The sequence below is a fragment of the Prunus avium genome, chromosome 4 (assembly GCF_965620075.1).
Source record: "Prunus avium chromosome 4, drPruAviu1.hap1.1, whole genome shotgun sequence".
Lineage (NCBI taxonomy): Eukaryota > Viridiplantae > Streptophyta > Magnoliopsida > Rosales > Rosaceae > Prunus > Prunus avium.
The window spans coordinates 38,025,195-38,048,938 of NC_142287.1; the positions used below are offsets into that span (position 1 = coordinate 38,025,195).

The 23,744-nt window shown below is 39.4% G+C and overlaps 6 protein-coding genes across 6 annotated transcripts; 3 read left to right on the forward strand and 3 right to left on the reverse strand.

Annotated features, from left to right (window-relative positions):
* Positions 1-127: 127 nt before the first annotated feature.
* LOC110768611 (uncharacterized protein At4g26485) lies at positions 128-1,829 on the forward strand. The gene is made up of 3 exons (XM_021972410.2): positions 128-835; positions 970-1,168; positions 1,346-1,829. The coding sequence occupies exons 1-3, from the start codon at positions 604-606 to the stop codon at positions 1,626-1,628; spliced, it is 714 nt and encodes a 237-aa protein (XP_021828102.1). The 5' UTR covers positions 128-603; the 3' UTR covers positions 1,629-1,829.
* LOC110768610 (O-Glycosyl hydrolases family 17 protein) lies at positions 1,752-4,890 on the reverse strand. The gene is made up of 2 exons (XM_021972409.2): positions 4,215-4,890; positions 1,752-3,110 (listed from the first exon to the last, which is right to left on the reverse strand). Exons 1-2 carry the CDS (start codon positions 4,646-4,648, stop codon positions 1,970-1,972), a joined length of 1,575 nt encoding a protein of 524 aa, XP_021828101.2. The 5' UTR covers positions 4,649-4,890; the 3' UTR covers positions 1,752-1,969.
* Positions 4,891-5,407: 517 nt separating this feature from the next.
* On the reverse strand, positions 5,408-9,099 carry PFK2 (phosphofructokinase 2). Its single transcript, XM_021972449.2, has 2 exons — positions 8,026-9,099; positions 5,408-6,460 (listed from the first exon to the last, which is right to left on the reverse strand). Exons 1-2 carry the CDS (start codon positions 8,737-8,739, stop codon positions 5,573-5,575), a joined length of 1,602 nt encoding a protein of 533 aa, XP_021828141.2. The 5' UTR covers positions 8,740-9,099; the 3' UTR covers positions 5,408-5,572.
* Positions 9,100-9,638: 539 nt separating this feature from the next.
* LOC110768599 (Copper transport protein family) lies at positions 9,639-10,370 on the reverse strand. The gene is made up of 3 exons (XM_088251350.1): positions 10,289-10,370; positions 10,045-10,132; positions 9,639-9,970 (listed from the first exon to the last, which is right to left on the reverse strand). Exons 1-3 carry the CDS (start codon positions 10,292-10,294, stop codon positions 9,834-9,836), a joined length of 231 nt encoding a protein of 76 aa, XP_088107476.1. The 5' UTR covers positions 10,295-10,370; the 3' UTR covers positions 9,639-9,833.
* A 2,799-nt stretch (positions 10,371-13,169) lies between these two features.
* Positions 13,170-16,774, forward strand: LOC110768627 (subtilisin-like protease SBT5.4). The gene is made up of 11 exons (XM_021972445.2): positions 13,170-13,300; positions 13,451-13,560; positions 13,642-13,739; positions 13,840-14,004; positions 14,117-14,222; positions 14,398-14,935; positions 15,037-15,131; positions 15,260-15,505; positions 15,588-15,702; positions 15,849-16,062; positions 16,221-16,774. The coding sequence occupies exons 1-11, from the start codon at positions 13,217-13,219 to the stop codon at positions 16,772-16,774; spliced, it is 2,325 nt and encodes a 774-aa protein (XP_021828137.2). The 5' UTR covers positions 13,170-13,216.
* A 564-nt stretch (positions 16,775-17,338) lies between these two features.
* On the forward strand, positions 17,339-23,413 carry LOC110768597 (putative galactinol--sucrose galactosyltransferase 2). The gene is made up of 13 exons (XM_021972394.2): positions 17,339-17,881; positions 18,180-18,424; positions 18,873-18,963; positions 19,183-19,231; positions 19,339-19,430; positions 20,062-20,169; positions 20,239-20,370; positions 20,942-21,352; positions 21,539-21,680; positions 21,767-21,834; positions 22,316-22,450; positions 22,559-22,776; positions 22,862-23,413. The coding sequence occupies exons 1-13, from the start codon at positions 17,568-17,570 to the stop codon at positions 23,236-23,238; spliced, it is 2,382 nt and encodes a 793-aa protein (XP_021828086.1). The 5' UTR covers positions 17,339-17,567; the 3' UTR covers positions 23,239-23,413.
* The last annotated feature ends 331 nt before the right edge of the window (positions 23,414-23,744 follow it).

Sequence of the window (23,744 nt, forward strand, 5' to 3'; positions counted from 1 at the left end):
GAATGTGAATTTTACTTGGATTTCTTCAGTTCATGCACGACTTTCCTCAGGAATCATACAATTTCAAAGAAAAGGTTAGCAATATCATGAATAAAGGAGAGACGAGAGAGAGGGGGAAAGTGATTTGTTTTGGTGCTTCATTCATATTGCACCTTGGATTTGGTGAATTGATTGAGGTCTGTCTGTCCTCCTGTAATCAAGTCTTAACTTAAACCCAACCATTCGGCTCTCCTCGGACTGGGTCCACTCCAGTGCGGAAATACCTCTTCAATGATTCATTTCTAGGTATTGATGGAAAAAAGAAAAATTAAAAGAAAAGAAAAGAAGAAATTTATATTTCGGGATTATTTTGTTTTAATTTGCTATGCCTATGCGTACGTACTGTATGCCTCATTCTTTCTTACGGGAGAAAGAAAGTGAACATTTTGTCCTAAAAAGAAAAAGAAAAAGAAAAAGAAAGGAAAAAGTGAAATATCATATAATATTCTACGTCTACGGTGGAAGATGAAGGGGGAAGTCCAGTGGAAATCGTGCAGAGGGCAGTTATAGTTGGTAAGTGAGAAAGTACAGTCAACCATAACCATCATCAGAAGAACATTCAGAATGGGAAAAGAAGAAGAATACCAAGAAAGGGAATCAAACGTCGAAACAGATGAAGAAGAAGAAGATGATGATGATGATGATGATGATGAAGGGGAAGAGAAATGGAGAATGCACTACTCATCGAGGCATAGGATATTGCTGGTGGGAGAAGGAGACTTCTCCTTCTCTCTTTCCTTAGCCACCCATTTTGGATCTGCCCGCAACATGGTAGCCACTTCTCTCGATTCCCAGGGTAACCTCCTCTCCTCCTTTTTTCTTTTTTTTTTTTGGTTGAATCTTTATTTTATTTATGCGTTTGGAAAAAAAGACAGGAATTCCAGTCAAGATTTTGATTTTGATTGTTATTCTTATTTTATTTATTTGCAGAGAAGATTGATAGCAAGTACAGTAATGCAATAGGGAATGTGAGGGAGCTTGAAGAAAGGGGATGCATAGTGATTTACGGAGTGGACGCCAAGCAAATGAGTCAACACTTCTTCCTCAGCACTCAGAGGTTTGACAGGATTGTCTACAACTTTCCTCATGTTGGCTTTCTCTTCCGGGAGGATAGCTACTGCCAGATCCAGTAACTCACTCTCTCTACTTATTATAACTACTTTTCATTCAATTCAATTTAATTCATTCATTGCCCTTTTAATATCATTTGATTTGATTAAATTTTCTACTTTGTTCATGTGAATTTGATTGATGGATGAACCCCTAATAATTATTTTATAATTAATACCTCTACCACTACTACTAGGTTGAACAAGAGGTTGGTGAAGGGTTTCCTGCAGAATGCTAAACTTCTGCTGAAAAAAGAGGGTGGAGAGATTCATATAACCCACAAGGAAGGTCATCCTTACAACAAATGGGATTTAGTGAGGAAAGCACACAAGATAGGGCTGCTTCTCACTCAAACTCTGCCCTTCCGCAAAGACGACTATCCCGGTTACGACAACAAGAGAGCCCATGGTACCCTTTCCGATGCCTCTTTCCACCTTGGCGATTGCACTACTTACAAGTTCAGGCTGCCGCCTTGTTAATCCCCCCTCATTTTTTAGTCTTTTAGAGCCTTGCTTCTTAGTTTCTTATGAACATCAAGGGGCCCCTTTCCTTTTTTAGTGTGAGTGTGATCGACTGAATCTATGAATTACAAGATTACAAGATGGTGTGAACATGTATTATTATATTCAACTCTTTTTCTTTACTACAAAATACACATTATATATTTTGATAATTCAATACCACATGTCTCTTGCATGATACCTGAATTACACACCTACATTAGATCACTATACTACTTATTTATCACCTAGTCCTATACTTAGCATTCATTTAGTTTCAGAAGAGGGGGCCGCGAAAAACCCACTTAAGAAACCACTTTTCACAATACAAAAAACCAAACCCTCCATGCAATCAGCATCCAAACAATGACCCACCTCCTGTATTCTGGGGAACTAGAACTAGAACTAGAACTAGAACTAGAACTAGAACTAGAACTAGACCTAGTATCCGTAACGCCAACCAGAAACCTGCATTCACCAATAGAAGGGTCAAGGAAAGTGACCATACCAAGCCCATCAAAATCACAGCTCCGTTCATTCTGCATTTGCAGCTGATAGTAACTGTTGAACGCATACGAGATGTTTCCCTTTGCTCCAATTCCGTTACATGACCCCCCATAGGTGAGCGTGGTGCAATCTGCAACACCACATGCAAGTTTCATGTGGTTTGCCACATCTGACAAATCCCTAGATGGGTTTGCAACACACCACCTAGATGGCAGATACTCAACTTTCCTTGCATTTTTTAATCCTCTGCCTCCTAAACCAAGGTTCAATGGATATTTAGCCTGGCCATCAAAGGAAAAAATCCCCCAGTGCCTTTCAAAGTTTCCTGGGAGTGTGCTCTTTGCTCCTTCATCCAGCAGACTGAAAAGATATACATCCAAGGGAGGGACGCCTGGCCTTAGAGGGGTTCCTTTGTTACTTAGGACATGATTTATGAGACCTCGGTTGAATACTCTTGCAGCAGTGAGATTCCCACTGATGGCTCCATCAGTGGGCCAACCAATCTCCCCAATAGCTATGGGCATCTGACCATATCCTAGCTTGCTGAGGGCCGCGACTAGCGTGTCAAAGTTTCCATCAAATGCATTGTAGTAAACATTGGACCCATCTGTAACAGGATGGCTTGTCCCCTCGAAGAATGCATAATCTTGAGGAAAATCTGAGCTTCCATAGAGACTTAGAAATGGGTAGATATTGACTACGAAAGGAGAACCATTTGAGTTGAGAAACGAAACGAGTTGAGTCATAATTTGTGTCAGTTCAGGTCGAAATGCCCCTTGAGAAGGAAGAGAAGACTCATATGCATCAGCATTGCAAGGGACGACTAACTTCACGTAGCTTGCAAGATTCACTTTAGCCAACGACTGTTGTAGATTGAGCAGTGCAGGCATGACATATGATTGAAATTGACCGGAGTAACTTGAAAGGAAGGGCTCATTTCCTACTGCAATATACCTGCAATCATAAGACAAGAATTGAATAACAGAACTCTATATACGTGTGCAAACGTTTAAACAGATGCAGAAGAAACAATTCTTACTCAAACATTTAAAATATTCAAGTCTTTTTTGAAAAATCGAAGTGTCAATTGGAGAATTGAGTTAAATTCCAACGTGAAATGCACTCACTTCTGTCTGGCTCCTATACAGTGAGTTAAATATCCAGGTGGATGTACGAACTCAAAGACACAAAGGTATGATCCTATAGAACAGACCCTGTACAAGTAAGGTCGTAGGTAGTTCTAATATATCATCAGTTAATGTTCAACCCTGACTATCCGTTGACAACAAAGTGAAAAGGCATGATGATCAAGTGAAAAGGCATCTATTCAATTAGATCAAAGCCCTTCTCCTCCTCTCTAATCTCATATACCAAAGTTTTGGCAAAAAACTGGCTATCTTGTGGCATTCTTGGAGGGGATTCTAGGAATGTTTCCGTTTCTGTTTGAATAATTTGTTTTAATCAATGAATAGATTTGAAAGAACTCACTCTTGGTCATTATCATAATGAAGAACTCAATGAAGGTGGGCAAAGCATATGCCATATTCCATGGGATGATTGATGTCCTGTTTATAAGAAGCTTACTATGAAGAATGAAAAAGGCAGTCTGGTTTACGAAGGTGAACCAGCTATTAGAGCTTCATAGACGATGCGTTGCAGAGCAGGGGATTATCAGAAGTTCAAAGTTTCAAACCAAGAGTTACATCTAGTTGAACAATAACTACATCTTGTTAATAGCTAAGCTAGGGGTTAATAATACTGTGAGGTCAGCTTGTTTAATATTAATATGGAACTTTTAAACCAAAATTTATTCCCTAATAAATAGATGAGTATCTTGTTGGCAAGCTGCAGCCTCATATCTCAGGCAGCATAGATCTAGCTGATCACTTGACAAGGAGATGAGAATGTGATATGAGTCTGCAGAGCAGCACAAGGAGGGATGGTGGCAAAAACAAATGAAAAAAGTAGTTTGGTTTTCATTTTTGAGCAACATCAAACAAGAGCACAAAAGATTGAAAGAAGAAGCAGAATAAAAAGGAACGGGAGAAGGAGAGGGACCTGATATCGACACCATTTTTACGCATATATCTGGACACATTCTGGCGAACCCACGAATCAGAGGCAGCAGTGGAAGAGCTCAAGGCGGCCAACATCTCATTGGGAACGCCAATCATGACCTGGATCCCACTGCCCATGAGGGCCTGAAGAGAATCTGGGTCGGCATCGAAAAGCTTGACCTTGGAAATCTTGTTGTCTTGCAAGAGATCTACCACTGTAGAAGGCTTGAGCTTGTGGAATGAGACGGTCCCCCAGTTCACTCCTAGGGCTGATTCTGCCACTGGGACTGAGCTCCAGCCCACTATTACTATTAAAGAAAGCAGAACAGCTGATAATATTCTCAACCTAAACCTGCCTTGTAACATTTTGTCTGAACTGAAAGTGAAAGTGAAAGCCCAACTCCACTTTTGAAGAACCACCACCTCTTTAATCATTCATTCATTCATTCATTCAAGTGGTCGGCCAATGGAAAAGAGAGAGGCGCCTGAGCTGAGAGGCGCGTTTGCAGGTGGCGCCAGGCGTGGTGGGTGGTTACTCTTACGAGCGAGCGAGCGAGAGAAAGACTGGTAATTGCTAAATGATAGATAGAGAAGGAATAATAAACAAGGCAGTGCAGTGCAACCAACACAGCACAAGAAGAAGAGTAAAGTAGAAGCAGCTTGACGATATCGATGAATGATGATGCACCTAGTGAAATGTCTTATATACCCTCCACCAGCCAGCCAGCCGACTTCCAAAAGGCCAAAACAACATCATTTGGATAGATACTATATTTATATCGCGGTTTGGTTGGGAAGTTAAAATTGTTTTTGCTTTTCTGGATTCTGGATGTGTAACAATTTCAATTTGCCCCCTTAAACCCCTCCCTAAAGCTTAGCTACTGGAAACCTGTGAAATAACTGGACACGTCGGTTTGGTTTTAACTTTTATTACAAACGAGATTCCAGATTCCCTTCCCCAGCAAATATTCACAAAGTAAGGCCCAAAAAGCAATTGGTTTGGTTCTCTATTTTTCTTTACTTTATCAAAGTGAGTGTCGCATCGCAGCAGGATTATTGGCTGGCTGGCTGCCTATTCGAATTTCTTATATATTTTTAACACAACACATTGCTGCTCATTAGCTCATTCCTCCCCAAAACAACCTTCTCTTGTTTTACTTTATTTTTCCTCCCACTTTCAACCCCAACACCAACTTTTTGTTTAGAAAATAAATTATAAGTGTCATCATATATAATATTACATCCAAACTCTCACTTCATCTGAACACCTAGCAGCTGAACAGAACACAGGTTGTTTTCAAAGCTAGATAGCTAGCTCGATCGATATTCTCTCTCTCTCTCTCTTGGCTGATTGATTAGCTAGCTCTTTGTCTGAAAATCAGGCTGGTTGGTGACTGATCTGACCCAGGCCCATTTATGGTCTTTAGTATCGACTTCATTTTTAGCCTTGGCGACCTCTTCAAGTGGAATGTAAGCACAGTTTCCATTGACGGGGCCAGACACAAACCCAGTATACCCTGCCATGACTCCATGAATGGCTGAATGCGCAACAAGCGTGCAGTACAAGTTATCTGTCGCATTTGCAGGGACGGCGCGTATCATGTAGGTGGGATCTATGTACTTGACCGTGAAGAGCTCATTTGGGTGCTCCCTCCTCCACCACTTGTTTAGCTCTGACTTGAGCCATTGCCCGACGTCCAGGAACACTGGGTTCCCTGATTCATCTCTACCACCACCAGCTGCCCTTATACTTATGTCCTCCTGTTTCTGGTTCTGAGCATCATCCTCATTAATTCTGTCCATGCCCACCCTCCTCCTCATATAATCCTGTCCGGCTCCCTCAGCCACCACCAACACTGCATGTCCATTCTCCCTCAATCGCTTCTCAAGGAATTCGAATAGCCCTCCTTTTCCTTCCAGGTAAAATGGAATTTCAGGAATTATGCAGCAGTCCACGTCACGGCTGCTCAATGTTGCATGCAGAGCAATATGACCTGTACTTCGACCCATTAACTTCACCAACCCTATTCCATTCACTGCACTCTCAGCCTCCACATGAGCTGCACTTATTGCCTGCTGCGCCATTTCTACTGCTGTCTGAAACCCGAAAGACCTGTCAATGATACCTACATCATTGTCCACAGTTTTCGGAATCCCAGTCACTGCAATATTCAGTTTTCTCCGACAAATCTCATGAAATATCTCCACTGCCCCGCGCATCGTGCCGTCTCCACCTACAATGTACAGCTGTAGGTACAAACGACATTTTTTTATGCAATCATCCAATCAATAAATCAATCATATGTAATTTCCATAAGATAAATCAAATTGAGGTGTGATTTTTAAAGATCTGTAACCTACCTTAATGGACATTACTTATAGGTAATTTGTGATTACGCTTTCTTAAAATGAGAATGACCTCCTAAGGATAAAAATAAAAAAGGGAAATTTGCACAAATACAATCTGAACTTTTAGGCAAGTGCGCCATTACCACATGAACTTTTAATTTTTATTTTTAACCACCTGAACTTTGTAAAGTGTTACAATCCACCACCTATGTCTAACCCCGTTAAAGTTTCTATTAAGTTTAAGGCTATTTTTGTCTGTTCCTTATAACTAAAAATAAAATTTTAAAAACAGAATTTAATAAAGGGAAAGAAAGATGTCATTACCGCTAATCCATCCTATGCATCAGCTAAAATTCATTTTGGAACACATCACCAGCAGCCACCCCCTCGCTTTTCACCCTCCCTCCCATTCCACACATGTATGATTCTCCTTCTTTATCATTTGCATAATAATAAAGCCTTTAGTCACCCTAGGATTAGTCACTAAATGTCACCAAATAATGGTGGCTGGTGCCAATTTTTTTTTTTTGTAGTGACTACAAGTTAATAAAAAAAATAATAATAATAACCAAGTAGTTAAGCCCTCTATGATCTCCAAATCTTTGTCTTCTTAGTTGGAGACCTAAGCCTAAATTTCCTTGTTGTGTGGGTTGTCATAGAAGAAATGGGTTATGATTCCATTAGCAACTGAAGCTTGGTTGGTCTATAGCTATATTTGCAATTCAATTTCAACAACCCATGTCAATATTCCATGAGACAGAGAAATATAGAGTATGGTACGGTAGGGGTTGGGGAAGGTGTGGTATAATTAAATTAAATTAACTTTATATATAAAAAAATTCTGTTTTTTTACATTTATTTTTAGTTATAAGGAAATGAATAAAATACCCTTAAACTTAAGGGAAATTTTAATGGAGTTAGACATAGGTAGTAAATTGCAATACTTTACAAAGTTCAGGCCCAATAAAAAAATATTAAAAAAAAAAGTTTGCTCAACTGTGTTAGTCTAGCCACCTTGATACATATTTAAAATTCCTTCCGGCAACAGATCAGCATATATTGTGTTAGTGCGAATTACCTCCATAATTTGTATATTTACCAGCAACCACCAGCTTATCTAACAAAGGTTACCTCTCCAAATTTATGGTACCTAGGTCAAATGTATATACGTATAGTAGATAATCATCAATTCATCAGAAATGATGAATTAATATTTAACAAAAAATAAGTCAATAATTCAAATTTTAAACACAAGTTTATTTTGACCTTTTGTTTGTTAAGCAAAAAGGAAAGTAGTAGTAGTTTAAGATTGGAAGGATGACAAGCAAAGAACGCTACTACCATAGTATTCTATAATCACTCAAAAAGGAGAAAGATAATATACAACTTTATTAGTATATATACAAGGAATTAATTAATGTACAAGTCGGTAGTAAAGTAATTAAAGAAGTTAAAGTAGAAACCTGATTATAGCCGCGATGTTGGATGGCATCGACAATGTTTTGAAGATGAAACCCACCTCTGGAGGTCTGGAGAATGGTGCCACCGTTCTTGTGCCAGTTGTGGACAAGCTTGGGGTTAAGTTGCAGGGGTTCCAATTCCTTGGAGTAAAAGCCACGGTAGCCAGCCTTGATACCGAAAATTTGACGGACACCGTAGAGGTCCCGGAGGCCAAGAACGATCTCTCGAACGACGGTGTTCAGGCCCGGGCAGAGGCCACCGCAGGTGACAATAGCAGCCTTGGTGCTTGACGCCTGGAAAAAGATTTGGCGTCGTGGGCCAGCGCGGTGGTAGGCGGCAGCATCAGCATCATCATCATCTAAGGAAGTAGCAGAAGCAGAACTAGGTTGGTGTTGGTAGTCGTAGACGATGTGGCGGAGGACAACGTCGGACGGGGTTATGTAGAAGCCATGGGAGTGGGAGGGGTGGTAGAAGGGGTTGTCTTCAAGTGGGTTGGTGTGGCTGCTGCTGCTGCTCCTTTGAAAGCCGCCTGATGATGATGATGAGAGATCATCATCACTAGTAGTAGTAGCGTAGTAGTCGGTTAGGTGGGTTAGCTTATGGAGCTTCACACGATTAGAGAAAGACAAGTAAATTAACTTATCTCTTGTTGTTTTTGGCTCCGTTGCTCCTGTTGGGTTAATTTGGTTGTGGGAATAATCTGGGCCTGCCTCCATTGTCTCCTCTGTCTAGCTAGCTGATTAAGCTATATATAATAAGTTATTAGTTAGTTTTGTAACTTATTAATTGCTATTGAAACTGAGGATCAGCAGAGCATGTAATGTAAGGTAATCCGTGTAGAGAGAGAGAGAGAGAGAGAGGCCAGGCGCACACAGTGGTGAAGTCTGAACCCGATGGAGAGCCAAAAAAGAAGAAGAAGAAAGTGCAGGTGGCGTGCCCTCTTTCAACTTGCAAGACAGTAGACACGTACCCTCCACGTAGCTAGTGATTTGTGTTGCAAGACAATATAGGACGACGCGTGCCAGGGATGGCAATGGGTCAGGAAGGGGTCGGATAGGGATCGGGTATGACAATACCATCCCCGTCCTTGCTCTCCATCCCCACTCCAGTCTCCGAACCCGTCCCCGTTTAATAGGTTTCGGGGAATTCCCGTCCCCATCTCCGTAGGGGGATTATTCCCCATACCCGCCCTAAATCCCCAATTTTTTTTGCATAAAAAAAATTTATCATACATTTTAACATTAAGTTTCATATTAAGTTATCTTCAACACATCCAAATTAATTATAAAGTTCAACTCAACTATTCAAAATCACATCAATATGAAATTCACTCCACATACGTTGTGATTTCTTGTGATCGATCGAGGAGGAGGAGACAATTGCAAATTTGCAATGCTTAGCCCACCATCCCCATCTCCCTTCCCATGATTCCCAATACAATACACACAAATTTAATGATCACAAAGAAACAACACAAGACCCAACATTTTTCCGTGGACTCTTGACCTTTGACTCTCGAGTCTTGACACTGTTCAGGAGGAGAGGCAAATTGAGTGCAGCCTGGTTATTAATTAAATTCAAAATTAAGATAACCAATTAATTAATTAATGTGTCACATTTGCAGCAGGGCAGGGCAGGCAAATGCACGCTATATATCATATGAATCATGATCATATAAATTTGGTTGGAAACATTACTTTAATATTAATTTAGCATCACATCATGCATGGTTGCGTTGCCCAAATACTAACAATATTGAAAAGGGCTGAGTAGCTTAATTAATATTCACTTCATGGAGGCTTTAGGGTCTTCACACATCTGCGACGGTGATAATCTCAGCAGTCTTAAACTTTTTCCTTAAGCTCTTAGCCAAGTTGCAGGCGTCTACTCCTTGCCCAATCACCACCACTATGTCTCTCCCCTCTCCTAATCCCAAAAAGCTCACACCTGCAGTCAAAGCAGAGAAGATGAGCATGTGCTTTTGTATTTTGTATATACTTATAATTACTAACTCGCCATACCATCTGCTTCGGCAACAATTTTGAACGCCTTCTGTTGGCATTTCTGGCAATTCATAGGTACTTTCATCACAATCTTCTTAGTCTTACACTGCATATCAAAAACAACAAATTTATAATTAAATGGGGTTGGATTGGGTTGGGTGAGCGTGCTGCTGCTACGTGAGTTATAGTAGAAATGTAAAACAGAGGAACAAAGGTGTGCTTGCTAAGTGATGATATACACATACTTAACATACATACATACCTTCATTTTGTTCCAGTCTTTGGTCAAGTAAGAATAAGATATCACGGATGGGCGATCTCCAAGACCCAAGGATTTGATTGCACTCAACACAACACCAGCGATATATATATATATACTAGTTCGGTTCTGCTGCTGTTTATATAATATCTGACCGGTCAATCAGAGAACGACATATGGAACAAGGGACCCACGAGGAGGACCCGCTAAACCCGATAATCAATTGCGTCCCACAAAGTACCATCGGCAGGTTGTGAGCCTTCGACACCATAGACAGTCAATCATGGCTAAGAACCACACTTCATTAGAGATTTCTCACAAGGACAAGCGGTGCCTCCTCAGGCAATGCCCACAGTCCCATATCGAAATCTCATTCAAGATGCACATCTCCCAAAATCTATAAATAGGGGAACAAGTCCCCAAAATAAGGTAACTACGACATTCGGTTATTTAGCCATCACTATTCACTCCATACTTGATACTAACTTAAACATTGGAGAGTCTTCGACCGGTACCACACCGGTGCCTAAGGTCTCACTGCTCATTTTTTGTTTCGCAACTTACCCACTTTGCCAAAGAGCATGCAGGGCCAAAGGTGATATTATCACTAAGTTCGGTTCAAAAGTGTCCGACCATTTTTGTGCATCAACAACTGCCTTCATATGTATGTATATGTATGGATCAACAACTGCATCAACAATTGCCTTCAACAACTGCCTTCACTTGCCTTCCCTTAATAGCCTATAGTTAATAATAATGAGTTTGCTTACTGCTGCCCTACCTCATAGAGTCACAGTCACAGACTCATCGACTAACATAACATTGATGACATGTTTACTAATCTGTAATTGTATTAGGAGGAATTGAATTGATGATGAATTGAATTGAGGAAGAGTTGAATTAAGGAGAATTAGATTCTGGATTCCTATTAAAGTTGTTTACTAAATCATATGGAATTGGGGTAGGGGTTGTACTAATTACTAAAATATCATCGTTGTTAGGTTAAAGTAGATGACAAATTTGGAAATTTTAAAATTGTGTGAAGGTATAATGGATAAAAAAGATGAATTCCTAATGGGTTAGTTCTCCTGGAATTAGAATACCACCTCCCACTCAAGAATTGAATTCCTCCAAAATCAGAAATTCAATTCCTAGTTTCGTGTGGCCCCACTTACTTTTCAATTCCGTAATGTGAAGTAAACACAGGAATCCTCCATAGGTGGAATTTAATTCTTGATTAGTAAACACACCATGAGTTATTTTTGTATAATTTCCTACATTAATAGTAAAGGGTAATACAATGTTCCCGTGTCTGAGTCATAGTAAAGGGTAATACAACACTCCTGCGTCTGAGTATAGTAAAGGGTAATACAACGTTCCTACGTCTGAGTATAGTAAAGGGTAATACAACATTGCTTCACCCTCCCTACTTTTTCTGGTCTTGACATGTAATGTAGCCTAGCCCAGTAGGTATGTATTTAGTCAGCAGCAAGGACTCCTCAATAATTTGCAACTTGTGGCTGAGGTTGTTCAATTCAACCCTTAACTCCTTTTTCCATCTTTTTTGTTTTTTTCTCTGTCTCAAATCAATATATTGCATGCAAAAAAGATGCCTGATAGACTGATAGTGATGCTTAACAAACAAAACAATAATTAATCTCAACAATTATTGCATGCAAGATGCCTGACAGACTTGGTAATTAATGAATCAGTGGAAATGAAATTTTTGCATGGCAAATGCTAGTAACTTTCTCTTTTGGATTTTCTCTCTTTATCTCATAACATGTGTCCCCTTTTTTACACTTAAAACAATGTCATTAATACATCATACTAGTTGGCTTTTATTTTCCAAGTTTACCTTTATTATAAAAAAAATAAAAAAAATAAAAAGGTCAGGGAAGATGAGATGGGGTTGGGTGGCTTGGGAACTGATCTCCACTATAATTTTTTTTTGCTTTTGCTCTGCTTCGCATTGACAAAGAAATTAGAGATCAAATGATGATAGAGGGATAGGGTGGGTGGATGGGTGGTGAGGATTGTGGCGGTTGAGGGAGTGATTGGTTGCTGGGTAGGGTTTTTAATATTTAACTATATGTTTATCTATGTGGAGGTGGGCTCAACTTGCCATTTCACCCACTCAATTGGTGTAATGATTCGTGTGTATGAAATTACAAAAACACCCCTACCACGTTATCAACTTTAATAGAGCTTTGGATGAAGTTGACAACAGGGGGTAAAGTGAGTCACCAAACTTCGATCAAGGGATGAAAGTGGGTCACTTTAACTTAAGGGAGTAAAATGAGATTTGATCGAAGTTTCAGGAGGCACTACAATAAATAAGTCTTCTCATTATAATTTATTCATTTTCTTTCCTTTCCTCACCCTTGGATTTTAAAACCCAAAAAAAAAAAGCATGAGTTCAGAAAAAGAAAAGGTCCCGCTTGGACAATATTTTATTAAAGCCCAAACAAAGAGTTTACCATTCTTTTTCCTTTGTTAATCCAAGATTCTGAGAGGCCCAAATTAATAGCCCAAACAACGAGTGATCTGCTGCAGAGAACCAGATTTACACGTGTGAAAAGCAAACCAATGTCCCATTTAGAAATTAGAATTTAGATTCTATTAAACCTTAAGAAAAAAAGAAAAGAAAAGAAAAGGGAGCAAATCTCGGAGGAAGGATTAGAAGCAGATTGGGTTTAGAACTTTAGATAAGTTAGTAGAAAATCGTTAATAGAATTTTTGTTGTGGAAGAGTTTGGCATTCAAAGGATTGTTTTCAACGTAGGTCTCTTCCGCTGTCATATCATAATGTGTTTCATCTGCTCTAGGATATATATATATACGTAACATATGTATAATAATAATCACTCAGAAACAGAGCCTCTTCTAGTTTCTTCAATAATTAGTGCAAGCAAGCGCTGACAAAGCAAAAATGTGGTTTGGAAAGCTTTCATGTTTCGTCCAATTAATCGTTATTCTTTCTCTGTTTCAAGTACGCGCTTTTGCAATAAAAAAGGTAATCCCTCCCTATAATAATAATAGTAAATCTACGCTGACTACAAATACAAATTATATATATATATATATATATTGCTGTCTCGCTGCTGCTGCATTGCATTCTTTGTCAAAAACTAATCTCTGTTTTGTGATCATATATATCGACAAGTCTTACATAGTGTACCTGGGATCCCATGCACATGGTCCACAAGTCTCAGAAGCTGATCTTCATCGTGTGACTGATTCCCATTCTGAATTCCTCGGATCATTCCTTGGAAGGTACTAGCTAGTATCTATCTTATAATCCGTCATCCATGATTTCTTCTTCTTACAAGCTTGTGCGCGAATGCATGCATGCAGTACCCAGAAAGCCAATGAAGCAATTATTTACTCATACAAAAGGCATATCAATGGTTTTGCTGCCACTCTTGAAGAGGAAGAGGCAGCTGAAATCGCAAGTATGAAACCTATTCATCATTAGTGTTAGGCATACAAACTCACATATGCAAATATTATTATTATATATGTATAATTAATTGGTACGTACTGCCAATGCAGAGCATCCAAAAGTTGTCTCAGTTTTTTTAAACCAAGGAAGACAATTACACACTACTCATTCATGGGACTTTATGTTACTGGAAAAGGATGGAGTGATCCACCCCACTTCTTTATGGAAAAGGGCCAGATTTGGTGAAGATACAATTATAGGGAATCTTGACACTGGTAATTTTTCTTTTCTTTCACCATTTCCTTTCAATTCGAATCTTGCGCATATTAGTTCATTTCTGGTAGTGTGAAATCAGTTGGTGTTTAATTTCTGGTGCTTGCTCGGTAGGTGTTTGGGCCGAATCAGAGAGCTTTAGTGACGAAGGGATTGGACCCATTCCAGCAAAGTGGAAAGGAATCTGCCAGAATGACACCACCGGTTTTCCTTGCAACAGGTCAGCTTTGCCCTTTTTCTATAATCCTTACTTTACACTGTGTCAACTTGTTCTTCTTCGTACCTGGTTTTGATTTTGATTTTGATTTACAGTTGGTGATGATATGTGCCGTGAATATGGTTTTTAAATAATCATCCCATCATATTAATTCATCTCATGTACTGCATGCATGCAGGAAGCTCATCGGTGCAAGGTACTTCAACAAAGGATATGCTTCGTATGCAGGGGCGCCATTGAGGTCCTCGTTTAACAGTGCACGAGACCATGAAGGTCATGGTTCTCACACTTTATCCACAGCAGCTGGAAACTTCGTAGCTGGAGCCAATGTGTTCGGCTTGGGGAATGGGACCGCCAAAGGTGGTTCCCCCAAAGCCCGAGTTGCTGCATATAAAGTGTGCTGGCCACCAATCAACGGCAGTGAATGCTTTGATGCTGATATCATGGCAGCCTTTGATGCAGCCATACATGATGGGGTTGATGTGCTTTCAGTCTCACTTGGTGGGGACCCTTCCAATTACTTGGATGATGGCCTTTCCATTGGGGCATTCCATGCTGTCAAGAATGGTATCGTTGTGGTATGCTCAGCAGGAAATTCTGGTCCTGCCGCTGGAACTGTCTCAAATGTTGCACCCTGGATGATAACCGTGGGAGCAAGTACTTTGGACCGAGAGTTTCAAGCTATTGTTCAACTCCGAAATGGGCTGCGTCTCAAGGTCTTCTTTCCATTCACTTATTTATCTCTCTACATAGAGATGTAGCTGAGTGATTAGCTTTTCATGGTATAATTTAATTAATTAGTTTCTTCTAATTCCAGGGAACGAGCCTTTCTAAGACTTTACCGGAAGACAGATTTTATCCACTTATAACTGGTGCACAAGCTAAAGCAGCTAATGCTTCTCCTCATGATGCGTAAGAGTCAACCTTCTATTTAAAAGCTATACATATATCCTCTGCTCAAATTTTGGTGAACTTATAGGTAGCTGTAGTGATTTTTTTATCGTCAGTGGCTTAATTAAGTGACAATTTGTACACTGCAGCATGCTTTGTATAGGAGGAACACTAGACCCACAGAAGGTGAAGGGTAAGATTTTGGCCTGTCTTAGGGGTGATACTGCAAGAGTAGACAAGGGTGAACAAGCAGCTCTTGCCGGAGCAGTTGGGATGATTCTTTGTAATGATAAGGGCAGTGGTAATGAAATCATTGCGGATCCTCACGTACTACCAGCCTCGCAAATTAATTATACAGATGGCATTGCTGTATTTTCCTACATTAATTCCACAGTGTAACTGTCATTCTCTCTTTCCCATCTGAAGCTAGCTAGCTTTATTTGTCTATTTTCTCATTTAACTTGTATATCTTAACAGTGATCCACAGGGATTTATAACGCCCCCAACAGCACAGCTGAACGCAAAACCTGCTCCATTCATGGCATCTTTCTCCTCTCAAGGACCCAACACTATCACTCCTGAGATCCTTAAGGTCTAGCTATATATATTTATATGATTTTAATAATGCTGTTATCCCACGCATAACTTTGTATATTACATATACACCAACATTAAACATTTCATGATTTCACCAGTTTTCCTTAATAATTTCTTTTCACTGTCTTATGAATTGTTCAGCCTGATATCACTGCTCCTGGTGTAAATATCATAGCTGCCTATACCCAAGCAACCAGCCCTACCAATGAAAGCTTTGATAAGCGCAGGATTGCGTTTAACACTGAATCTGGTACCTCCATGTCGTGCCCTCATGTTTCTGGAGTTGTAGGCCTTCTGAAGACACTCTACCCTGACTGGAGTCCATCTGCAATTAGATCTGCAATCATGACAACTGGTGATCATTGGACTTCATTTTCCTTTCTCTGCATTTTTATCCCATTTAGTCTCTACCAAGACAAGTGAATTTAATTATGTTGTCCAATATTTTGACCATACAAATATCCGTGTGTACGTACTAACTGAATTGTCTTCATTGCTCCAATCTTTTGCCAGCAAGAACGAGGGACAACACTGTAAATCCAATGAAGAATGCTTCATTTATTGAGGCAACGCCATTCAGTTATGGTGCTGGTCATATACGACCAAATCGCGCCATGGATCCTGGCTTGATCTATGACCTAACTGTCAATGATTACTTAGACTTTCTTTGTGCCATTGGCTATAACAAGACAATGATGCAACTCTTTTCTGAATCTCCTAATTACAAATGCCCCAAGTCAGCCAGTCTTCTGGACTTCAATTACCCTTCAATAGCAGTCCCTGAATTGTCTGGCTCAGTCACTGTGACTAGAAGGGTGAAGAATGTTGGTTCTCCTGGTACCTATGCAGTTCGTATTCACAAACCACTTGGAGTTTCAGTTACAGTTGAACCTAATATCTTGAAGTTTAAAAATATTGGTGAAGAAAAGAGCTTTAAAGTGACCCTCAAAGCTAAGGTACTTGGTGTAACTAAGGACTATGTATTTGGAGGCCTTATCTGGTCAGATGGCAAGCATTACGTAAGGAGTCCAATTGTAGTTTCCTCAGCTGCTGCTGCTGCTGTTTAGACATAATTGAGTACGTAATCGGCTCATCTACAGAGTAATTAAGAGTAAGCTGCTAGCTAGGAATCTAGTCTTTGGTTTCTGGTGAAGGACTAGATTTTTGTAATTCTATAAAACTTTTCACTTTTTATGTTCTTGCTAGCTTTTAGTGCAGGGGGAGGGTTCAATTCAGTTGAGGTGAGGGGGGAAAGAATGAAGAAATCACATGCGGTTCCATTCTCATCAAACTTTCCCCCCCATCCCACCCATTTGCCAATTATATATATATTTTTTATAGAGTTTTTGGCCTGAATAATACTCATTTGTTAATTATACATATCAAAATTTCTTCAATTTAAGGAATAAATTACAGATTAAATTAAGGTAGAATTGAGCTTCATGAGAGCACAGTTCAAATCTTGTATATATTAACCAACTGTGATACTCTATACCTATAAGTTTGGTGATGTAATAATGAGGACAGAATCGTCCTGAAAAAAATGAGAGGACAGTTAATCCCCATCATTCAATTTCAAAGATTGAAAATGACAGAAAGTCCCAACCCGAATGTAAAATGTGGTCAGTAAGCGCTCAATGCTGCAAACAAAGGGAGGCTGATCCCATCCCATCCCATCATCTCGATCTCTACTTATAATCAATCATCTGGGAACCAACTTACATCACATATTCTCCTCCTCCAACATTGTGTCCCGCTTTTTTTTATGTAACGGTCAATTTTACAGTTACAAGTAGAATGTGTTAACTTACTAGTATATATATATATATATATACACTCTCCTCACCTTCCGTGGCCGCCATGCTTCAGACCACCGTGTTTTCTCCGTCTCCCGGAGCCCTTCAGCTCAACCACAACCACAACCGCAGGATCTTCTCATGGGGACGAGGGTCTGTTGGTGTTAACAGCAGCACTAGTAACACATGGAGGCAATCTTTGTTTGTCAGCGCAAAACCTGTCCTTGAAGATGGTGTTCTCAGTGTCAATGGTAAGGAAGTGTTGACAAAAGTGCCTGAGAATGTGGTTGTCACACCATTAACCAACTCATCCGCATTTGTGGGTGCCACTTCTGAAACTGCTACTTCACGCCATGTTTTTAAGCTTGGAGTCATACGGTATGGAATTTCTTCTTGTTCCAGGATTCATTTTCTTCTTCTTCAATTCACAGCTGATTTAGCTACGGTTGATTTAATATGTTGTTCATCTGCTCATTCAGATTTCAGAATACCCTGTTTCATTTTCATGAACTTTATCATTATGAATTTGAGATTGGAAAAAGCCATGTTCTTAAACACCTACAAAAACCAAGGATTTTTCTTGCGTAGGATGGGTGGGTGGGTGGGGTATGTAGGCCCCTTCCTCAGGGCCAGCCCTGTTCAGCGGGTAACTCAGATGTGTTTTTTCGTGATGCAGTGATGTCAGATTATTAAGTCTTTTTAGATTTAAGCTTTGGTGGATGATACCACGAGTGGGGAATATGGGAAGTGACATTCCGGTTGAAACTCAGATGTTGCTCCTTCAAGCAAAGGAGGGACCAGATTTTGATGCGTTAAAGGAAGCTACTCCTTATATCTTATTCTTGCCTGTTCCAGAAGGTGAATTTAGAAGCAGCTTGCAGGGGAATTCATCGAATGAGCTTGAGTTCTGTGTTGAAAGTGGTAATAATTCAGAAAATCTTTGTTCAAGTATTTCCGTTCTATTAGAATTTAGAATTGGTTTGAGCATTCTTAAAGAATACTAGCCATCTGGTTCAAACTTCTCTGCCGATGCAGCAGTCATGTTCATTTTCCATGTTATGGAAGAGCAGGGCCATAGAATTAGATAATTTTGACTTGGCTGATCTATCAGATACAATAAAATGATGCTACTGGATGATTCTAACCTCCTATCACACAATTCACTGAGCTAGGTTAAGTGCTTGTACTCTTCTGCTTAGAAAGACAATGTCGAATATATATTTGTTTTCGAGCTTGGTAACTTAACTTAGCATTTTGATCCATTTGAGGGAGGAAAAAAAAGAGAGAGAACTTTGTTCCCTCTGACCTTCTCACCCATTTTGCTTCTTTTTCTAGTCTAATGACATGGGCTTCTTATCTAATCTGATAGGTGACCCAGCTATAGTTACCTCACAATCCCCAAAAGCAGTTTTTGTGAACTGTGGGAACCATCCTTTCGATCTGTTGAAGGAATCTATGAAGTAGGTTACCTCTCTGAGCAAATTTTTGAGTTTCAAGTAAATTTTTTAGCTTAGTGATCAGAGCACTTACAGCAAAATAGCATTGCATTTGTAGTACATAGAAACAAATTTCTGTTCCATATTCAAGCAGCATACCAAATCTTAGTTAAGTCATCTAAGACCAAGACCCTCACACTAATTTATTGAAACTAAAGTATTTTAACTTGTGATCATCTTCAGGATTTTGGAGAAGCATTTTGGAACTTTTTCTCTTAGAGAATCCAAACAGGCAAGTCAGCCAACGTTTTAGACCTAGAGGGCCAAAATTTTAAATATCTCAAGATTTAGTCAACTACTATGATCAATAACGCATCCTGTTATGATTTCCTGATGCAGATGCCTGGAATGCTAGATTGGTTTGGCTGGTGTACCTGGGATGCCTTTTATCAAGGAGTTAATCCTCAGGGAATCAGAGAAGGCCTGAAAAGGTAAATCTCGTTTCGCTTTAGTTTCCTTCAAAATGATTCATTAATATGCGATCATAAACCAGTTGCATTGAGAAGGGGTTAACCTAGTACTAGGATGATAAATTCCTTAGTTATGAGACCATAATGATTATTCCCTATTATTCCTAGTAAAATATTCAGGAGAGGAGAAAACTTATCATCTCTTTTACAGGTAAGAAAAATATAAAGAATACACTGAGAGGAATGGGTTATATCTATGATATATATAACTAGATCTGGTCAGGATCCTCTGTAAAGCTTGCTTCTATATAATTTGATTTACTTTGATGAAAATCCACATAGAGCTAGAATATCTTATCATTATATATATAGCTCTTAATGGGAAGATGTGCCATTGTGAAGATGCTGCACCAACTGAACATCATATAGCTTTGTGAGTCAAATATCTGAATGGTAGGGGTATCTTGAGAATGATAGAAACAATGTCCGTACCGTACAAATTAGAGCAATAGACTTGTTATGGTCTTGCGAATTCTTTATTGGATTACCCCTATTTACTTAATTAAATTGACTTCAATTTTTTTTTTCTCCTGTTACTTTGATGACAACTCATTTGTATAAAATCTAATCACATTCAAACAAACATACACAGTTTATCACAGGGAGGTACTCCAGCTAAGTTTTTGATAATTGACGATGGGTGGCAAGATACATCAAATGAGTTCCAAATAGAAGGCGAGCCATTTGTTGAAGGATCACAGTATGTTCATTATCTTTTCTTGTCAATTTAGACGCACATTCAGGCTTACTGATTTTCCCCTAACTGCAGGTTTGGTGGTAGATTAAATAGCATTCAAGAAAATAATAAGTTTCGTAGAACAACCAATAAAGAGGCTGAAAGTGAGACACCAAGTGGTCTGAAGGAATTTGTTTCTGAAATCAAGGGGAATTTTGGCCTTAAGTAAGGTTTCAATTATGCACTTCTTAATTACCTTACCTTGTCATTTTATGTAGATATTCGCCTTAAGTGGTCTGAACTGAAGCAAACTGCTGCAGACAGAAAACTTAAGCAACAATATTGGATGAGTTTTAAAAATTCACCACGAACTGTAGTTTTATGTCTGTGCTTATATGGGTATATATTCGAACTAATTGGAGTTCAGCGCAAGTTTTGAGAAAACTTTGAAGTTTCACTGCTCTCTGTAGAAGATTTGATTTATTATTTAACCTGTCTATGAAGTGAAAATGAACCGGAAATTGTTCTAGATTTACATAGACATGTTCACTAATTGTCTGTAAAGTTTTTTCACCACTGAACCCGTTTTACAGCTGCATGAAATTCTCAAAGAAAACTGTTTCATGTCTTATTTCCCCAAAACCATCAAATTGTCAGCGGTTGTCCAACATATATACCTACCACTCGGACAACTAGTGTAAATCTATGATGTCTTCATGAGTATCTTAGATCTCTTCTCTGGAATCTTTATCTTTCAGGATGTTCCATTAATGCTTTATTTTATCCAAACTCCCAGGTACGTCTATGTATGGCATGCCCTGTTGGGATACTGGGGAGGGCTTCTTCCAAATGCTTTTGGAACTAAAAAGTATAATCCTAAGCTAAGATACCCAGTACAGTCCCCCGGGAATTTGGCAAATATGAGGGACTTGGCCATGGATTGCATGGAGAAATATGGTGTTGGTGCAATAGATCCTGCAAAGGTGTATCAGTTTTATGATGATCTACACGCTTATCTTGTTTCACAGGATGTGGATGGGGTTAAGGTCGATGTTCAGAACATACTGGAGACTATATCGACTGGTTTAGGAGGACGCGTCTCTCTAACTAGACAGTTCCAACAGGCACTCGAGAAGTCCATAGCTACCCACTTCCAAGACAACAGCATAATCTGCTGCATGGGCCAAAGCACAGACTCCATTTACCAGTACATAATTTATGCTTTACAATGCCCCCGCCCCGCAGATTTTATTTGAAAACATAGCAACTTAAATATTCAATTCATACAGTGAATGTCACTGCGGACTGTGACCAACATTTTATGCATGCTATTTTTTGCTCTTTACATTAAGGTTTCCACATATTAAGGTAACCTCCCAATTGTCTATTGCAGTTCGAAAAAAAGTGCTATTACTCGAGCATCTGATGATTACTACCCAGAAAACCCAACAACACAGACACTACACGTTGCTGCTGTGGCTTTCAACAGCATATTCCTTGGTGAAGTTGTTGTCCCAGATTGGGACATGTTCTATGTATGGTGTGGCATAATTACTGTTAAATTAAGCCTATCGCTGTTTTTCTAAATGCAGAACTTAAAGTGTTAAATTACAATTTTCAGAGCCGTCATGATGCAGCTGAGTTCCATGCTGCTGCTAGAGCTGTGGGAGGCTGTGGAGTCTATGTTAGGTAAGTGAAAGTGGAGCTACATGAGCTAATGGAGGCATGAACAAAATATGATCAAATTGACAGTCCTTCACTTCACTTGAATCTTTATCATTTGCTTTTACTGCTCTCAGTCTCTCAGCCATGTCCAGAATTAAGTGATTACCTTAGAATGTCGTCTTTTAACTATTTATTTTGTATGGCATTATGAATGTCTCACTAATTTACTGAATAGTGACACATCCACAATTATCAGCTTCTCTACTTCGTAGATGTTAGATCTTACCTGCTGCCCGCAGGTAGATTAATTTACAAATTATCTGCTTCTCTGCTTTGTATGCTAGTTCACACTTCATACCTGCTGCTGCTGCAGAGGCATGTATACCATTAAGAGTACAAGTTGCACGTTTTCTAAACTAGATTGATGAATCATCATGCTAAATTAATAATTTCTCAGAATGGTGTAGCTATGACTAATTTTAGAACATGCCACAATTGACAACAGTGACAAACCAGGCCAGCATGATTTCGAGATACTAAAAAGGCTTGTCCTTCCCGATGGGTCAATTCTTAGAGCTCGATACCCCGGGAGGCCATCGAGGGATTGTTTATTTGTTGACCCAGTTATGGACGGGAAGAGGTATATATGTACCTCCCAATCAATCCCACTTAAGTTGGGTTAAGTTGAAGATGATTATGATATTATTTTTCTTTTCTTACAACCTTCTCTGCTTGTGCTTGCTGATAGCCTTCTAAAGATATGGAATTTGAACAAATGCAATGGAGTTGTAGGCATTTTCAATTGCCAGGGAGCAGGGAAGTGGCCTTGTGTGGAAAACATTGTTGAGGTAAAAGTTAGTGCTGCTGAGCAATCTGGGCAGGTGTCCCCTGCAGATATTGAGTATTTCGAAGAGGTTTCTGGGAAGCATTGGACTGGAGATTGTGCAGTCTATTCCTTCACCAAAGGTATTATTCATGTCATGGCTTGGCTGTTGAGTTAATTGAATGCCTTATTTTTACATATGTTTTTTGAAACAATATACAATTTCAGGGTGCCTGTCTCGTTTACCAAAGGACAAGTCGTTTGATGTCACATTAAAACTTCTCCAGTGTGATGTCTTTACTGTATCTCCTATTAAGGTTTACAAACAAGAGATTGAGTTTGCAGCTATTGGATTATTGAATATGTACAATTCCGGTGGAGCAGTTGAAGCAATTGACTGCTTTGGTGATGAGTCTATTTGTGAAATACACATCAAGGGAAGAGGAGGAGCTGGTAGTTTTGGAGCATACTCCAGTTTAAAGCCCAAAGCTTGCTCAGTCAACTCCATAGACGAGGAGGAATTTGAATTCAGAGGTGAAGACAATCTTTTGACAGTAACAATTCCCCCCAGAACAAGTTGTTGGAACATTATTCTATGTTATTAATTGAATTTGAGGCCTATTATTATTTTCTTTTCACTTTCCAGCAAAGAAAAGTCTCAACTCTAACAACATTTGTAATTTTAGTATGTATTCATTTTCTTTTGAAGCAAAGAATGAGTACATTGTCAATAACCATCGGCCTCCTAATAATGTTGCTTCTCTCCACTTTATTCGATGAGGTTTAACTCTCAATCTCAATCTCAATCTCAATCACACCAGTTGAACATTTGTTTCTGATTTAGTTCCTTGTTTTTATGGTAAACCAGTGTCGCTTATTCAATTAAGAGATCAATTAGGACGTACAAACAAACCAAATTTAGCCAACTCATTGTTGGTTTATTTTAACCAAACAAATACTATAAATAGTAGTATTGGTTATTTGCAAACGTCTTTTAAGAGCCCCTCCAGCCATACACCAAAACCGGGCAAAAGGCTGCTCGGGCAAGCCCAATTCAACTCCAGCGGTAGAGAACAAGCCTGGGCAAGGCATGGGACCCACCAGCCTGGGC